Source organism: Meriones unguiculatus, chromosome 2, assembly GCF_030254825.1.
Source record: "Meriones unguiculatus strain TT.TT164.6M chromosome 2, Bangor_MerUng_6.1, whole genome shotgun sequence".
Classification (NCBI taxonomy): Eukaryota; Metazoa; Chordata; class Mammalia; order Rodentia; family Muridae; genus Meriones; species Meriones unguiculatus.
This window is the reverse complement of record NC_083350.1, coordinates 13,966,571-13,981,491: the sequence shown is the minus strand read 5'-3', so window position 1 is coordinate 13,981,491 and position 14,921 is coordinate 13,966,571. Positions and strand designations below refer to the sequence as shown.

The window sequence follows — 14,921 nt, the reverse complement described above, 5'->3', positions numbered from 1 at the left end:
GACATGGAGAACTGGAGGCCCTGTGCCCGCCTGCCTCTGCAGAAGCAGAGCAAAGGCAGATCCTCACTAAGGTCATGACACGGCTCCTGCTGAATAAACGTTCCTATAGCCTTCCCTTTGTCCCTGCACCCCAAACTGAGCTCACCCCTGCCCTGCTCACTCAAGCCCCAAAGACTTCCCTGGGGCTACAGGCCAAGGGACGTGTTATGTTCATCTGAAAAGTTACGCCCTGGGTTTACTGCTCAGCTAGGAAGTCACCGGTGTTTGCTACCTATGTTGTAACAAAAACACCTGAGGTAAACAACTGAAGGGAAGAAAAGTCGATTTTGTTGCCTGTCCATCATGGCAGAGGGATTGTGCTGGAACAGAGTTCCACTCCAGGCAACGAAGAAGCAGAGTGGAGATAGCAAGGCACCAGAGGAAGAAATGGCCTTCTAAGGCACCCCCAGGGACTACTTCTTCAAGCCCGGCCCCACCTTCCATGTCTCACCACCTCCAACAGTCTGTGCATGGAGTGGATCCATCAGGAGATTAAACATGCATGAGGTCAGAGCCCTCATGATCTAATGGGCTCTGGAGACAGGCACGACAGACACACTCATAGCTGCATACACACTCATAGCTGCATGCCATTAGCCGTTCAGGCCTCCCTCAACCCAGGCACGTCCACAATTGAATCACCTGGCCCTCCGCCTCACAAGGTCTCTGCAGACTGAGCCAATGTGGGAGCTAGACTGCTTTGTTTGCTGAGCAGAAAAGAGTAGAGGCTGGGGGCTGCAGGGCCTGAGCCGCCAGCCACAGCTATGGTCCTAGGCTGTAGGAGCCAGGTCCTAATGCAAGGGAAGTCACAGGTCCCTAGGTCTTGTGTGATCCACCCCCAGCTTTCCCAGGCCTCGTGAGTCAGCTCTTAAGAACCTCACTCCCCAGCCAGACCTAGTAGTCGATGTCTGTAAGCTCAATAGTGAAGGGGCTGAGGCAGGAAGCCAGACTGGGCTATGTATTGGTACCCTTACAGAAAACAAAACAAACACAAAATTGTTGCCCCTGGGGCTGGAGAGATGGCTCAGCAGTTAACAAGACTTGCTGCTCTTGCCAGGACCTGGGCTCAGATCCTAGCTCACATACAGTGGCTCTCAACCATAACTCAGTTCCAGGATAGCTGAGTCCCATCTCCTGACCTCTGTGGGCACCAGGCATGCATACAGGCAAAATACTCAGACACATAAAATAAATACATCTAAAAATATCTCACTGCTTTTGCATCTGATTCTTGGCTCTCAGGACCATTCAGAAGAAACTGGGCAGAGGTGGTTTTGGCTGTCACCAGGGCTGGGGTGGAGCCCAGGCCTGGAAAACAGATCTTTACCCTAGATTATTCTGACAAGAGCCGGGAGGAAATGGAGATTCCCCCACCTAGAAACTAAATCTTAAAACAGATTAGCCCGTTATGGGCCACACTAGAAGCAGTGCGAAGAGAGACAACTGGCTATCGCTTGTTTCCTGCACTACTCACTTTATACCTCGGGTGCTATCCCAACCTGCCTCCCGTTATGGCTCTGGGCCATAAAGTAGTGAGCCATAGGCCCTGAGAGATTTCTAGGTGCCCACCTGCTGAAGGCCAAACTCCGCAGACCCCTCCCAACCTCAGGAACATGGATTATGTCAAATTATCAGGCTCTTCCATCCCCAAGACGAAAAGGGTAGGTGTGCAGAGACTTTCCAATGGTTCTCAACTGTCTGAGACTGCCCATGCTGCTCAGAGGATGAATTTGGGGACACACCACAGGGCTTTGCCTTTCTCTGCAAGGGGCCCATCTTCAGTGAGATCCAGACCCAGGACTGCCCGCTATTCTGAAAAGCTGTTTCCCCATCCATTCTGGTGCATTGGGTAAATCTGAATTGGTATGACCCTTGTCTCAGCTGGGAGATGACACTATTGTTGGCCACAATAACTGACAGGGTGGCTCAGTGGACGGGGTACCCGAAAACCTCTACACAACATTCTGAAGAGCCAGGAAGGCATGGCTCAGAAAGCCCTTTCTCCATGTGCTGTTCTACAGTGAGTGTCCGTGATCTTGGCTGGTCCACTGGGTTATTTTCCTTTAAGAGCCCTGCTAGAATAAGTACATTAGTCCCATCAGCCCCCTAGGCGCCCCACAAGAACACAGGAGTTGTGTCCCCAGAGAACCCTGACAATAGAAGGGAAGGCACAGAGGTTTGCTGTCTCTATCCAAATGTCTTAATGCAAGAATCAGAAAAGCAATGAGATCACAGCAGGCCACCAAGAACTGGGTTCTCTGAAAAGACACTTTTCCCATATCTATTACGGATCCATTAAGCAAGCCTGTCTCCAGTGTGGTGAGCAAAATCAGCCTCCTTTAGGGATATGCTCTGCTCTGGCTTGCCAGATGTTGACAGCCAAGTTCCCTTCTGACTGATGACCCTATTCTCAACTGTGTCCTTGGAACTTCCAGACAGCCATCTCCTTACTCGGCCCTCTGCTGCTGCCGCCACGGGCCTAAACACGGGGAAGCAGAATGGGCGAGAGCCTGAGTCTCAGGCCCTATCTGCCTCCTGGGGCTTCATCAGCCCCAGCTGACCGAGTGCTTCTCTGGATATAACTCATCCCAGGCCTTCCTCGTAGGACCTGGGGTGGCTTGGCATGGGGTGGGGTCAGTTCTGCTGCTGCTGACAGAATTCATCTCTTGCCACAAGAGAGACTGTTATACTCAGGTGGACCTGGAGCTGCAGCCTTAGGGTCAGCAAAGGGAAAAGAGAGAGAGAGAGAGAGAGAGAGAGAGAGAGAGAGAGAGAGAGAGACTGAGACTCAGGGTCCCTTCCTTCTCCACACCAGCCCCACTGTGGGCAATTCTAACTAATGAAAGGACAGGCATGAACCTAAGAGTGAGAAGGGGCAGGCACCCAAGATGTCATCTCATGTAAGTCTTGGAGTCACCAAGAAGAAAACATGTGGATAGGAGTGACTTGCTCATCCAAACTATAAGTGACAACCTCCCCAGAACATCACAAGGGCCTCCGTACAGCTAGTCAGTGTGTGAGGGTGAAAAAGCAAGGCCGAACTGAAATCTGCTATACTACTCCCTAGCCATGCAACCTAAGGCAAACGCTCCCTGTGCCCTCAACTTTTTCATGGATAAAATATAGATCTGGAAGGCTAATTAGTATATAAAAAGCACCCGCTATGTGCTCTTACATTAGTAATCAATCAAATACATGCTGGGTTTTTTTAAGTTATCACTGGGCTTTCAAAGGGCTTCCGGAAACACCTGCCCTTCCCCTGACCCTGTGCTACTCAGAACCTCTTACTGGTACCTAACTGGCCTCTGAGTAAGACTCAGTATGCAGGCTCAATGGTCTCCATGCTCAGGGGAGATACATTCCTGTCCTGGGGCAAACTGTGAGGCCGAGAGCAACAGGAAATCAAGGCACACAGTGCTGGGGATAGATGTCCAGAACCAAGGCATCAGGAGCCCTGATTACTATACTATATTATGCTGTGCTGTGCTGTGCTGTGCTGTGCTGTGCTGTGCTGTGCTATATACTATGCTGTCCGTGTGTGTTTGTGTTTGTGTAGTTTAAAGCCCTTCTCCTTGGGGCTCCGTGTCCTCGAGCGCTGGTTCCCTCAGTCTGTTACATCTGCTCTAATCTACTCAGGCTTTGTTGGGGGGGGGTACAGGGGCCAACCCCAGGACACCGCTCATCTCCATCTGCAGTCCATGACTTCTTTCACTTTTTTCCTTTTTCTTTCCAGATAAGGCCTTGCTATATAACGCAGCAATCCTCCTGCATCAGACTCTCCAGTGCTAAGTTTACACCCATGCACCTCCACACCTAGCCCAGGTTCCATTCTTACACAGATGCCAATCATGTTACCTAAGGATGCAGCCCGTTGCCCTCTGTAGAGACCCTGACTCCCAGAAACCCCATGGGTTCAAGGGCTCTAGCAGGGCTTTCAGGGAACACAGTCTACTCAGAGCAACATGAGCGCAACATGAGCAGTGATCCTTCTTCCTCTTCAAAACATTCGAAGGGGAGGACCCACAGAACCCTCTTCCAGGCCCTATGCAGGCCACCATGTGCTGACTCAGAGTCTGCAGCCGAGTCCAAATGAACACATGCCTTTTAACAGGCATGTACTGTAACCAACCATACCTTCCTCCTGGTGTGGGTGTCATGGCAAGGGTTGCACCAGCCCTATGGGACCCGCACGGTTGACACGGAAGTGGGTGACACTTCTAGTGTGTTCAGCACCTCTGAGCACAAACCAGGGAAGCAGTTGAGGAACCATGGGGGTGGAGGGTGAAGCCAAAGGAAAGGCTGTGTGCTTCTCTGAGCTGGTACACCAACCACAGACACCCAAGCAGGTGGAGGCTGGATATGCTTAGAGCCCGCTCTTATCCCCCTGGCCTGAGCCATCTGCAAACCCATATACACGTGCACAAGGAGGACAGAGGTCTGTGGAGGAGAAAGACCCAGACTGTGTGTGTTTCCAGAATCTCTGGCCCTCACCACTGGCTCTGTCAACACAGCAAGGAGTCCAGCAGAAATTAGCAGAGCTGCCTCAACCTGGCCAACCTTACTGCGCAGCAGCTGCTGCTCTCCTTAGCCGATAGGAGCCAGCAGACATGTAAGCCGCAGACACTAGCCACCCTGCTCTGCAAAAAGAAAGGAATTGTGGAACACCTCTGTTTGTAGGAGATCCTGGGGTGCTACAGACAGACACAACACTCAAATAAATAACACATATGCCGTAAAAATTACACTGTGAATGCCATCCTGTGGGGAAACAGGCCAGGATAAGAGTTCAGCAGCAGGCCACTATTTTGATCTCATGGTTCAGAGTCATAGCAAATTCCCCAAGATCATGACAAAGGCCTGGGTGTTCCCAGCAGGTGGTAACGTGGGGTTCTTGTATACCCCAAGGGATTACCCTGGAACAGAATCACAGGGGCAGCGTCCACCCTGCCCCACATACATGCCTTCTGAGTAACTTCAGGGTTCTGTGGCCACCATTATAACCAGGCATTTCCATGTCTCTGCCCCTCGCAGTCTCCCTCACAGAAGTCAGTTTCCTTCTGTGAGACCCATACCGGAGTACCCAACGCTGAGCCTGGCATACCTCAGATACCCACTGAACCTAGATCCATGCATATGGCTCCCTCATGAGCAAAAGTGTTCCAGGCATCAAAGACAGGTGTCTCTTGCAATTGTCTATAAAGCAAAGTAGCTCAGAGTGTCTGTATCAAGCCAGGCATAGTACCTAGAAGGTTGAGACAGAAGGATCACAAGTTTGGATACAAGACACTTTAGAGAGTTCATGGTGAGCCTGGGCTACATACCTAGACCCCATCTCAGAAACCAAGAACAAAATCAAACAAAAATTTAAAAAATAGCTTCCATATCACAGACTGCGCCCGCACAACCAGCTCTGCCCAGTCAACATGTATCCTTGCAAGGTCTCTGTGCGTTAAACCAGTTAAGACAGAAATTGGCTGGATTCTCGGCCTTAGCAAACAGGGGCCCTTCTGGCAGAAGCAGGATGGTGAAGACGGAAGTGGCAGTGCAATAAAGGTTCACAGTGGCCCAAGTGTTTTGCTGGCCTGCATTCCCAAGCAGGCAAAAGGGAAATTAGCTGACCCCAAGTCTGAAACTGTATCTCTGGGCTCAGGGAGGACATGGAGGAATGTGGTCTGGAGAAGAAATGACCATGGAAATCCTCACTGGGTGCCCTAAACAGCAGCCTGGGAAGATGCCATACCTGTAAGGATTTGCAACGAGCAAGCAGTGTGAGAAAAGATGTGGGTTTTGTAGCCAGATGGGATTCATCCACAAATATGTTACTTCTTTTTCTTTTTCCCTTCCCCTGCAGTTCTGGGGATTGGACCCAAGCCATGTCATACATCTGAGGTGAGGCAGGGACAATTCTCTACATGATCCATTTGCTTCCAGCACTGGGCAGTTGTCTTCCAGGACCACTCTCTAGGTCCTACTCAGGGCCCTTCTGCCCTCTCCTCCTCCCCTTCACTCACTCATTCACGATGCCCTGAATGCGAGACTTGAACTCTGACAATCAACAATGGGTGAAGAACCTCACTTCCTCTGGCCCACAATGGGCAGGATCAAGGCCCCGGGACTGTGAGTTAATTTCTTCTTTGGAGCCCTAGGATAAAATAACAGGTGGACACCCAAAGCTGTAAAAAGCCTGAGGTTTCCAACAGCTGGGAGGTATTTTTTTCCCAACCTCAAATCCAAACAGGCCAGCACCACCCATGCCAGCGGGCGGTGGGGGATGGCTAGCCTGTGCTTTCTCCTGATAGGCAAACCTCCCTGTACCCACTAGAGGCAGGGCTCTCCATTCCCCACCCCAGAGGAGACACCGTCAGGGCTCAGGCCCTGGGGTTCTGAGCCCAGCAGCTACCTGTCAAGCCCAGCATTGCCTGCGCACACTCCCGGGTCTCATCTGGGGCAGGGCTTCCCTTGTGTTCAGTGAGCTAAGCTGTTCTTAGAAAGGATTCTGCTGATCTCCTGCAGCATCTCCAGGCACTCTGTATTTGGAAGGGTTCCAGGGGCATTCTACTGTGGCACTGAAAGTGTCTAAGTCAGTATGGGGGTGCCCCCTTAGGATTTGTGCCCAGATGACTTCTCTGGCCAATCTCCGATCCTACACACCGGCCACATCCCTGCAAAGACCCACGGGAGACAAACACCTCCTGTGTGCCAGGCTTAGCTTTGGGTCTTCAGAGTCCAAACAGGAAAAGGCTTGGTCCCACCAGCAGCCCTGTACAATGATGGATGAACGAAACGGGGATCTCCGCTACGCAGTTTCACTTCGCTCACACTCATTCTACGCTTCTGGCTTATGCAGTTCCTTAGCTCTTTTTTTCTGTATGTCCCCATCTTACCTCACACACACCACCTGCTCCTGAAAAGCAGTTCTCCTTCTCAAGGGCCTGGGACAGGGCTCCGCTCTCCTTGTGAATGTTAAAAGAGGAAAGCGCCTCTCTCGCCTCGCTCACTCTAATGCATCCAGCTGAAGCTGCAGCCTGCTTCCGCCAGCTGGGCCTCCAGCATGACACAGCATCACTGCCTGGCTTCCCTACGGAGCCAGCAGCCCTGTGTGACAAAGGATTCTCTGACAATGAGAGGAAGAGGTCCGCTGCATTGTCTGACAGGGTCTGGGTCCCCCATCACCTCACAGATGCCTCCTCGCCCTCAGCGCAGTAGCTCCTGCTCACCCTTCTTCCTCCGGTATGATAGTATCTGCGATTCTAATCCAAAGTCTATGATGCTGAACTTGCCACAGCTCTTTATTCTCACCCTCACCCGGCAGACCTATCCCGGTTTATGCTCGGGCTGCCATCCGCACTCAGTCAGAGTGGCCGGAAGCCTGGGGATCTGTGAAGGGTTCCCCTTTACGTATAAGCCATAACCACAGGCTGTGCTCCCCAAATCTGTTTAACATGTATGCCCGCTGGTTGTATGTCAACCTGACAGAAGCTGGGGTCATTTGGGAAAAGGGACCCCTCACTGAGAAAAGGCCCGCACCAGCCTGGCTTGCACTGCATTAACTCGATTGATGACTAGTGGTGGAAGACCCAGCTCAATTTGGGCAGTGTCATCCCTGGACCGGTGGTCCTGGGTATTAGAAGAAAACAAACTGAGCAAGCCAGGAGGAGCAAGGCAGTAAGCAGCATCCTCCGTGGCCTCTGCTTCAGCTCCTGCCTCCAGCTTCCTACCTTGAGTTCCTGCCCTGACTTCCTCCAATGATGGGCTGTGACAGGGAAGTATAATGAAATAAACCTTTCCCTTCCCAAGTTGCTTTTGGTCCCAGTTATTTTTGTCACAGCAACAGAAACCTAAGTAAGACAACATGTGACCCTTGATTCATCTCCAGTGTCTGGCCTGGCTTCAGATCACCTCCCTCTGACACAAACACTGCAGCTCCCAGAGCCCAGAGGCCACCTCGTTAAAGGCCCTCTCCCATCCTAGATGGAGCATCAGTCTAACAGCTGGAGTTTACTGGTTGTGAAGGACAGTACTTCCTCGGCTGCGTTCTTGAGTTCCACCTCACCGCTAATGGTTCCTTCCCAGAGTCAGTCTGTTCCAGCCCCCGCCCCCTTTGTGCCTGCTGTTGCCTACCACAGAAGGCCCTTTTCCTGTCTCCTCTGGCTGGTTCCTTTCTCTCCTTTAATAGTCAGTGCTTGAGCTGCCTCCTTCAGGAAGTCCTCCCTGATGGCAGGTCCTCTGAGTCATCAGGCACTTGAGAAATCTTCAGGCTTTCCTGTACACTGTTGGGAAATGTAACAATTTGTGTTTCTCTCCCCACAACATCTGAATCAAAGCTCTAGGCATGTCCTCTGTTGTAGCCCAACCTAACACTGACCCAGGCCTACAAAGCCCAATAGCAATGAAGAAGGTCACGTTGACTGCAGGGTGATCGACTAAACCTCTCTGCTCCACCCTACCTCATGCACACTCAGTTTCCTGTACCCACATCTGGACCATTAATCTAAAACCCCTCACACAGACAGAACACCTGCACTATTCCCAAAAACACCTCTTCCATTAAACCATCCCAAACCGGTCCTACTCTACGTATCCTTGCTATGAAAACTGCCTCTCATCCTGTATCTACTCCACAATGCTTCTCCTGAGCCAGCAGTTGGGTCCAGCTTCCCGGCTGGACATGACAAATACACAAATCTCTGCTGGGTTCCAGGTCTCCACCACAATGATGATGTCAGAAGGCCAAGCAGCCTCCTTGGCACTGGGCACTGAGGGAGGATGGAGATATGGGGTCCACGTGCCTGTTCTAAAACTTACTTGCAATTTGGGCATGTCATTAGCAATGGAGACTTGACCTCCTCACCTATAAAACGGGGTGGGGAGATGAGCCCAACCTCACAGGCAGACATGAAACGTCCACCTGGGATGATCACGGGCTACACTTAAGTCCATCTACAACATGAGTTTCAGCCAACCCCACTGTCTTCCCTACCTCGGATCTGTCCTTAATTAACTCAGTTAAAGGTCTTGGAAAATGCAAGTACACTGGTATCTAGCTCCATGCCATAGGGCCAGAAAGCAACACACCAAATAAGAACAAGGTGTCTACACCTCAAAAAGCCTTCATTTATTCCTGGACGCTAAGACAGAATACGAGGCAACAAAAGCCAGCCCTGAAGGAAAGCAGCAATGGCCAGCCAAGTGAAAGAAGACAAAGTGTGCCGACTTTGAAAAGAGGAGGACCATGAGAAAGATCAAGGTTTCCTGCCCCACTCTGACAAGAGCTCCATGTGACCCTGAGTAAGTCATTTACTTCTGAGGCCCTGAGGTCCTTGCATGGAGACCACACAACCAGCTTTTCTGTCCCATTTGCCCGGCTCCAGGGACGGGCCTGTTCTCTTCCAGTTCTTAACCCCTCAGCTCGGCTTTGGCTATAAAGTCCAGCTGCAACACTCGATCAGGTAAGTTCTGCAGAAGTGCTGCTGTGGGAGAATTCTCACAGACTGCCTGTCTGTCTGCCTGTCTTCCTGTCTCTCCAGAACTGAGATTCTGCATCCCAACCGCCCACCTCCAGCTTCTACCATCATAATCAGAATTGAAAAAAATATATATATCCTTAGAGTAGGGGCAATGGAAGCGGAACTGGAGGAAGACAGAGATCACACATGTGAATTTGGAGCTGGGCAACCTCATACAAACACCTACAGACCTCATGAAGGCCTGGGTGAGACCTGGACCAAAACCACACAGCTTCTCTCGGAGTCACGGCACATTAGAGCTAGAGCTAGGAACAGAGAGAACATCTTCACAGTGCCTCGGTCTCAGAGGGACCTGCTGGTTGGCCTGAGGGCATAACCTTCCTCGGCTGCCTATCTCCTGCAGGATCTAGCCCTAGCCCCACCTCAGAGATTCCAAACAGCTTGCAGCTAGGTCACAGAGACAGGAGGACCTTCCCTGCCCCTGCTTCCCTCGACCTTTGCTCTCAGATACCAAGCGGTAGGGGACCTGGCAACCAACATATGTCCCAGGTGAGTATTACAAAATATTGATGATGGGTTGCCTCTTGCAGCGTAACTGAACGATGCCTGCTGTGGTGCCTTTGTGTGCCCAAAGCAATACGGATGGGTCCATCGTAAGCATCTGCGAAACTGACATTCATATATCCACCACAGCAGGAAGGGCAGTGTTAGTGGTTCTCAACCTTCCTACGGCTGCAACCTTTTAATACAGTTCCTCATGTTGTGGAGACCCCAGACCATAAAATTATTTCATCGCTACTTCATAATTGTAATTCTGCTACTTGTTATAAATTGTAGTGTAAAGAGGTGACCCCTCTTTGAGTGGCCTTAGGGGGCCACTCAACCTCCTTAAAGGGGTGGCAAACCACAGGTTGAGAACCACTGTCCTAACACATAACTGGAACTAGTTGTTAATTTCTTTTGTATGTACTTCAAGACACACAAACTCAAAGGTGCCCAACACAATGGGTGGGTCAGGTAGTTTTCTGATCCGTTTGCCAACATTAAAACCCTCCTAGCTCACGCCTGAAGACTTCCACTTGCATGACCACTGAGGCACTCACACAGACATGTAAGGATGCTTTGTTGTTTCCCAGGCTTGGCCACCTCTAGACAGGCAGGAAGACAGGAAGACGGCGGGTTTACATTTTAGGCACTGAGAGCAGTAAAGAATAAATCTTAGCAGTACTTGGGAGGTTGAAGCAGGAATGTTGCTGTAAGTCTGAGACCAACCAGCCTGGGCTCTATAAGTATACAACAGGCTAGCCTGTCTCAAAAAAAAAAAAAAAATGACAACAAAAGCCCATGCAAACAACACCTCTTGGACTCACCAAGGACTCCATGAACAAGTGCACACGCTCTCTAAGTGCTGACTATATATTGTCATGTAACAGGTGCATCAGAGCTGGCATGCACTCGTCAACACCAAATGATTAGGTGAGTGTTAAAGGCCCCGGTTTATAGTAGCTGTTTTCATTAGTGTTACTTATTTTGAGAAAATCCAAGCATGGTGGTATACACCTTTAATCTTAGCACTCCAGAGGCTATAAGGACAGCCTGGTCTACATAGGGAAGCTAACCAAGGCTATATAGTGAGACCCTGTGTCACAGTAACAGCAAAAATGCATTTTGACAAAGAATATGTACCAGGATAATTTACCCCCCTTTGGGGCCATTTCCTCAGGTACCAAGAACCCATCCTCAATAAATAAATAAATAAATAAATAAATGAATAAATAAATAAATAAATATCACTGTTTAAATAAAAAGCTGTGGGTACCAGGTACACACCTGCTATCCCAGCATCTGGGAGGCAGAGGTAAGCCAGGCAGCATGTGGAGACCCTGCCTTAAACAAAAATAAACAGCTATGGGCTGCAAACAGAAATCACAAGGAAGAAAGTTGTCCTTTACCTACTGAAAGGCCATAGGCAAGTGACATCACTTCCGGGGGCCTTGGTGTCCTGTGTACAGTGGGCCTGGGCCTTCCCTACCTCTTTGACGACTGTGATGATATATGGTGGGGCGACTGACGCTCTCTCTCTGTAAATCCACAGATACCTGTTCTCATTCTAGCCAATCTACTCATCTCAATGGCGCTATACCCAGAACGCCTTGCAAATTACTGTCTCCGACCTGAAGGGGTCCTCGCCAGGATAGGCACTGGACTCACCGCTGGGCCTATTGCTAACAGGGGAGTCCTGTTTCACAAAGTCCTCGGAGGACTTTCCTCAGGCTACCCGAGAGCGTCCTGCCACTATCTAGTGTCTGTTGAGGATAATCTGTTCCTATATAACTGGATTGTTTAAAAATCTTGGCGATTTCCTTGCATGGCGTAGGACTAGGAGCAGAGATTCCAGAGGTTTGGGCCCAGCCCCTGCGCTGGGCCGGAGGAACCCGGCAGGACAGCCCATTGCTCCTCCCTGTGCTCTGCCGCGCCTCCCTCTGAGCAGAGGCGGTGCTTAAACAGTGTCACTTTCGACCTGGGGAGGCTCCCAACACCCGACCTGGGGCGTCCAGGCTGTGCAGGGGCCCCAAGCCAGAGGAGGATAATCTCAGAGCTTCAGAAATGACAGCCGGGCGGGCGGGGCAGTGGCGTGTGACCCCGCTGCGGGCTGAGGCAGATAGGCCCTAGGCTGTGGCTACCGGGCAGGCTTCGGTCCTCAACTGAAGAACTGGGAGCGGGAGGGGTGTCTGAACGCGTGAGTTCTCTCTAGGATCTCAGAGGACAGCCGAGGAAATGAGCAGACACAAGCATCACTACAGGGAGCCTCCGTACTAGGTTCAAGGATCCCGAACGTGGCTTGGGGGGGGGGGGGGCAGCCAGGGGGGGCAGCCAGTCACTGGGCTCGGGGGAGGAGAGCGCGTGGAGGGAGGCTGCCAGAGAACCCAAGCCATCCTAAGGTGGTCCCCGGAGCCAGCATAACGATTCCTTAGTAACCCAAGCGTGGACACACACAAGACCGAGAGCCCGTCTCACATCATTTGGGGTTGGCTGGTCCAATCCCATGAGGCATCCACTCCACGCAGTCCTCCACTACGCCGCCCCCTCCAAGACCAAGCTGTGTGTACACACACACAGTCAGGCGGAGGAGGCGAAGCCTCCCTCCTCGTGGGGACACGCAGGGCACAGCCGACGATCCCTCCCTTCTGCATGCCGCGCCCCCTTTTGAGCTCACACGTCCCCCCAACCCCTGCCCCGGCCCCTACCCTGAGAACTCCGCAAAACCAGAGAAGGGGCGGCGGAGAGCAGGGTTTGAATCCTGGATTGTCTCATAACACCAACAAATAACCCGCTCCGACGCCCGGTCCGGGGGACGTCTCCTCCGGTGGCATCCAGAAACCGGCAGGCAGCCCTCCCGATCCCCTAGACATCGGCCTCAGCCAAGCCACCGCCCCCATCTCCCCTAGACCCCGCGCCTGCCACCGTCACCTGCTGGTCCCCCTCATCAGCCCACTCTGCAGCCCTCGGAGCCCTCGCCTGCGAGAACCGGCTTTTCAGAGCCTGTCAACTTAACCCCAGCTCCGCAGGGCGTAGCCAGCCCCCAGGCCCCATTACTCCGAGGCCACAGGAATGGTAATTCTTAAAGCCAACAGAATCACCACGGCGGAGAACGGCCAAAGCTGCCACTGCAATGGCTCCGCCGAGGCTCCCTCCACCGCTCCTACCCGCCGCGCCCTCCGCGGCCCGCCGGGCTCACCGAGGACGAAGGGAGGGGTCTGCCGCCTGTCTAGACGCGAGCCAGCCACAGACATCCCATCCCCGAGCCCGCAGGGACCGCCGCGGCCACAGACACGATCCGTCAGCGCGGCGGGGAAGGGCAGCGCAGACACGCGCGCGCGGGGTCCCTCCCGCAACCCCGGGTGCTGCAGCCGCCGCGCCCGCAGCCGCCTCCCCAGCCGAGCTCCGACCTCGGCGCAGCGCGCGGTCGGAACAGCTGCAAGTTTGCCTGGCGCTGGAGCAACTGCTCACTGCAGCAAACGAGGCTCCAAAACAAAAGGGAAAGGAATCTCGCTCGCGGGCTGCCTCCCGCAGGTCGGAACCCGGCACGAGACGGCGGCTCCACCGCGAGTGGGGCTCCAGACGCGCGTTCCCCAGGAACCTCTCTGGGTTCCGGAGCTCCGAAGTCACGGTGCCCACCGCGCGGGGAGCTGGGCCCACCACCCCAGGACAAACCCCGGGAGGGGGCGAGATCGGAGAGTGCGGTACCCCTAGACCCAGAGGAGGGGGACCAGGGATGGGTGCGGACATCGGGCTGCCTAAAGCACTGGGAGGGAGGGAGGAAGGGAGGGGGTGGATTGTTTGGAGCGGTTTTCCCGGATTTATCTATAATCAAGAGCACGTCACGTAGCCCTCCTCCCGGGTCCCCGAATCCACCCGCAAACCGAGGTGACTAAAAGAGGAGGGCGGACAAGGGATGCTCACCTCGGGGTTCCTCCGGCTGCCGCGCGGAGCCCGCGTCGGGGGTGGGGGAAGGGGGCAGGGAAGGGGAAGGGAGGGACCAGGCTCCAGAGATCGGACTCCTGCTGGGAGTTCGGCCCGTCCCGGCAGTGAGGGGATACGGCACCCCAGCGGACCGACCCAGTCGAGAGGGGAGGGAGGGAGGGAAGGGAGACAGGGAGGGAGGGGCAAGCAGAGGGAGGGAGTAGAGGAAGGAAAAAAGATCCCTGTACTGACACAGGGAAAGAGAATGTAGGAGAGTGACGTCCAGGCCCCGCCTTCCCCTCCGGCCACGTGCAAAGACTTGAAAGGAAAGAGGGAGACTGCAAGCCTGATGGGTAATGTAGTTCGCCTTTCTTTCCTGGGATGGCGGGCCCTGGAGAGCTGGGAATTAGGGGGACGCCGGGGATGCGGCCTGACCTGCCTGGACAGACTAGTGTTGCTACGCGGATATCTGCCTTCCAACGACCTCTTGTGTTAGCGGGGCCCTCTGCGGTGGGGGACAGAACTGAGGGCGAAGGCACCGTCTGGGTTTGCAGAAAAACACGGTTTTAGAATGAGGCAAGCTGTAAGGATGAGGACTTCCGCGCTTAAAGTGTACAGTCTGTCCTAATGGCCGTTAAGAGAAAGCGTAGTGTGTGCACTGGGAGCGATGCTGTGGGGGAGACAAGTGGGGTTATTAATGCGGCACGAAGTGCCACCGTCGGTCATTGGGATTCATATGTTATAATTAACGTTTGCGCATCGCTGTGGCAGGGGCGGGATGTTGTAATTAGATATGCACTTTGCGACCAATTAATTTTCCATTGGCCATGCTTAAGAGCTGGAACATTGTGGCCGGAAGAATTCGATGCAGTGCATAATTCGGTCCTCACTTGACCAGGTCTCTGCTGTTTTGGTTAAAGCAGGTTAGCGCGGAAGCCTCCAAGAGAAATA

General features: G+C 53.0%; 1 protein-coding gene across 5 annotated transcripts in view; it reads right to left on the bottom strand.

Moving 5' to 3' along the window:
* Ctif (cap binding complex dependent translation initiation factor) overlaps positions 1-14,250 on the bottom strand; it is a 246,196-nt gene extending 231,946 nt beyond the window's left edge. For 2 of the 5 annotated variants that reach the window (XM_021640087.2, XM_021640088.2), the window contains exon 1: positions 13,971-14,250. Coding sequence is in view for 2 of the 5 variants with exons in the window: in XM_060377034.1 (XP_060233017.1) it covers positions 13,246-13,300 (55 nt within the window). In the remaining 3 variants the exon portion in view is untranslated. Of the gene's footprint in view, positions 1-6,923; positions 7,225-13,245; positions 13,432-13,970 lie in introns of those variants that run through there. The other 3 variants (XM_060377034.1, XM_060377035.1, XM_060377036.1) reach the window with 2 other exon arrangements.
* Positions 14,251-14,921: the final 671 nt, after the last annotated feature.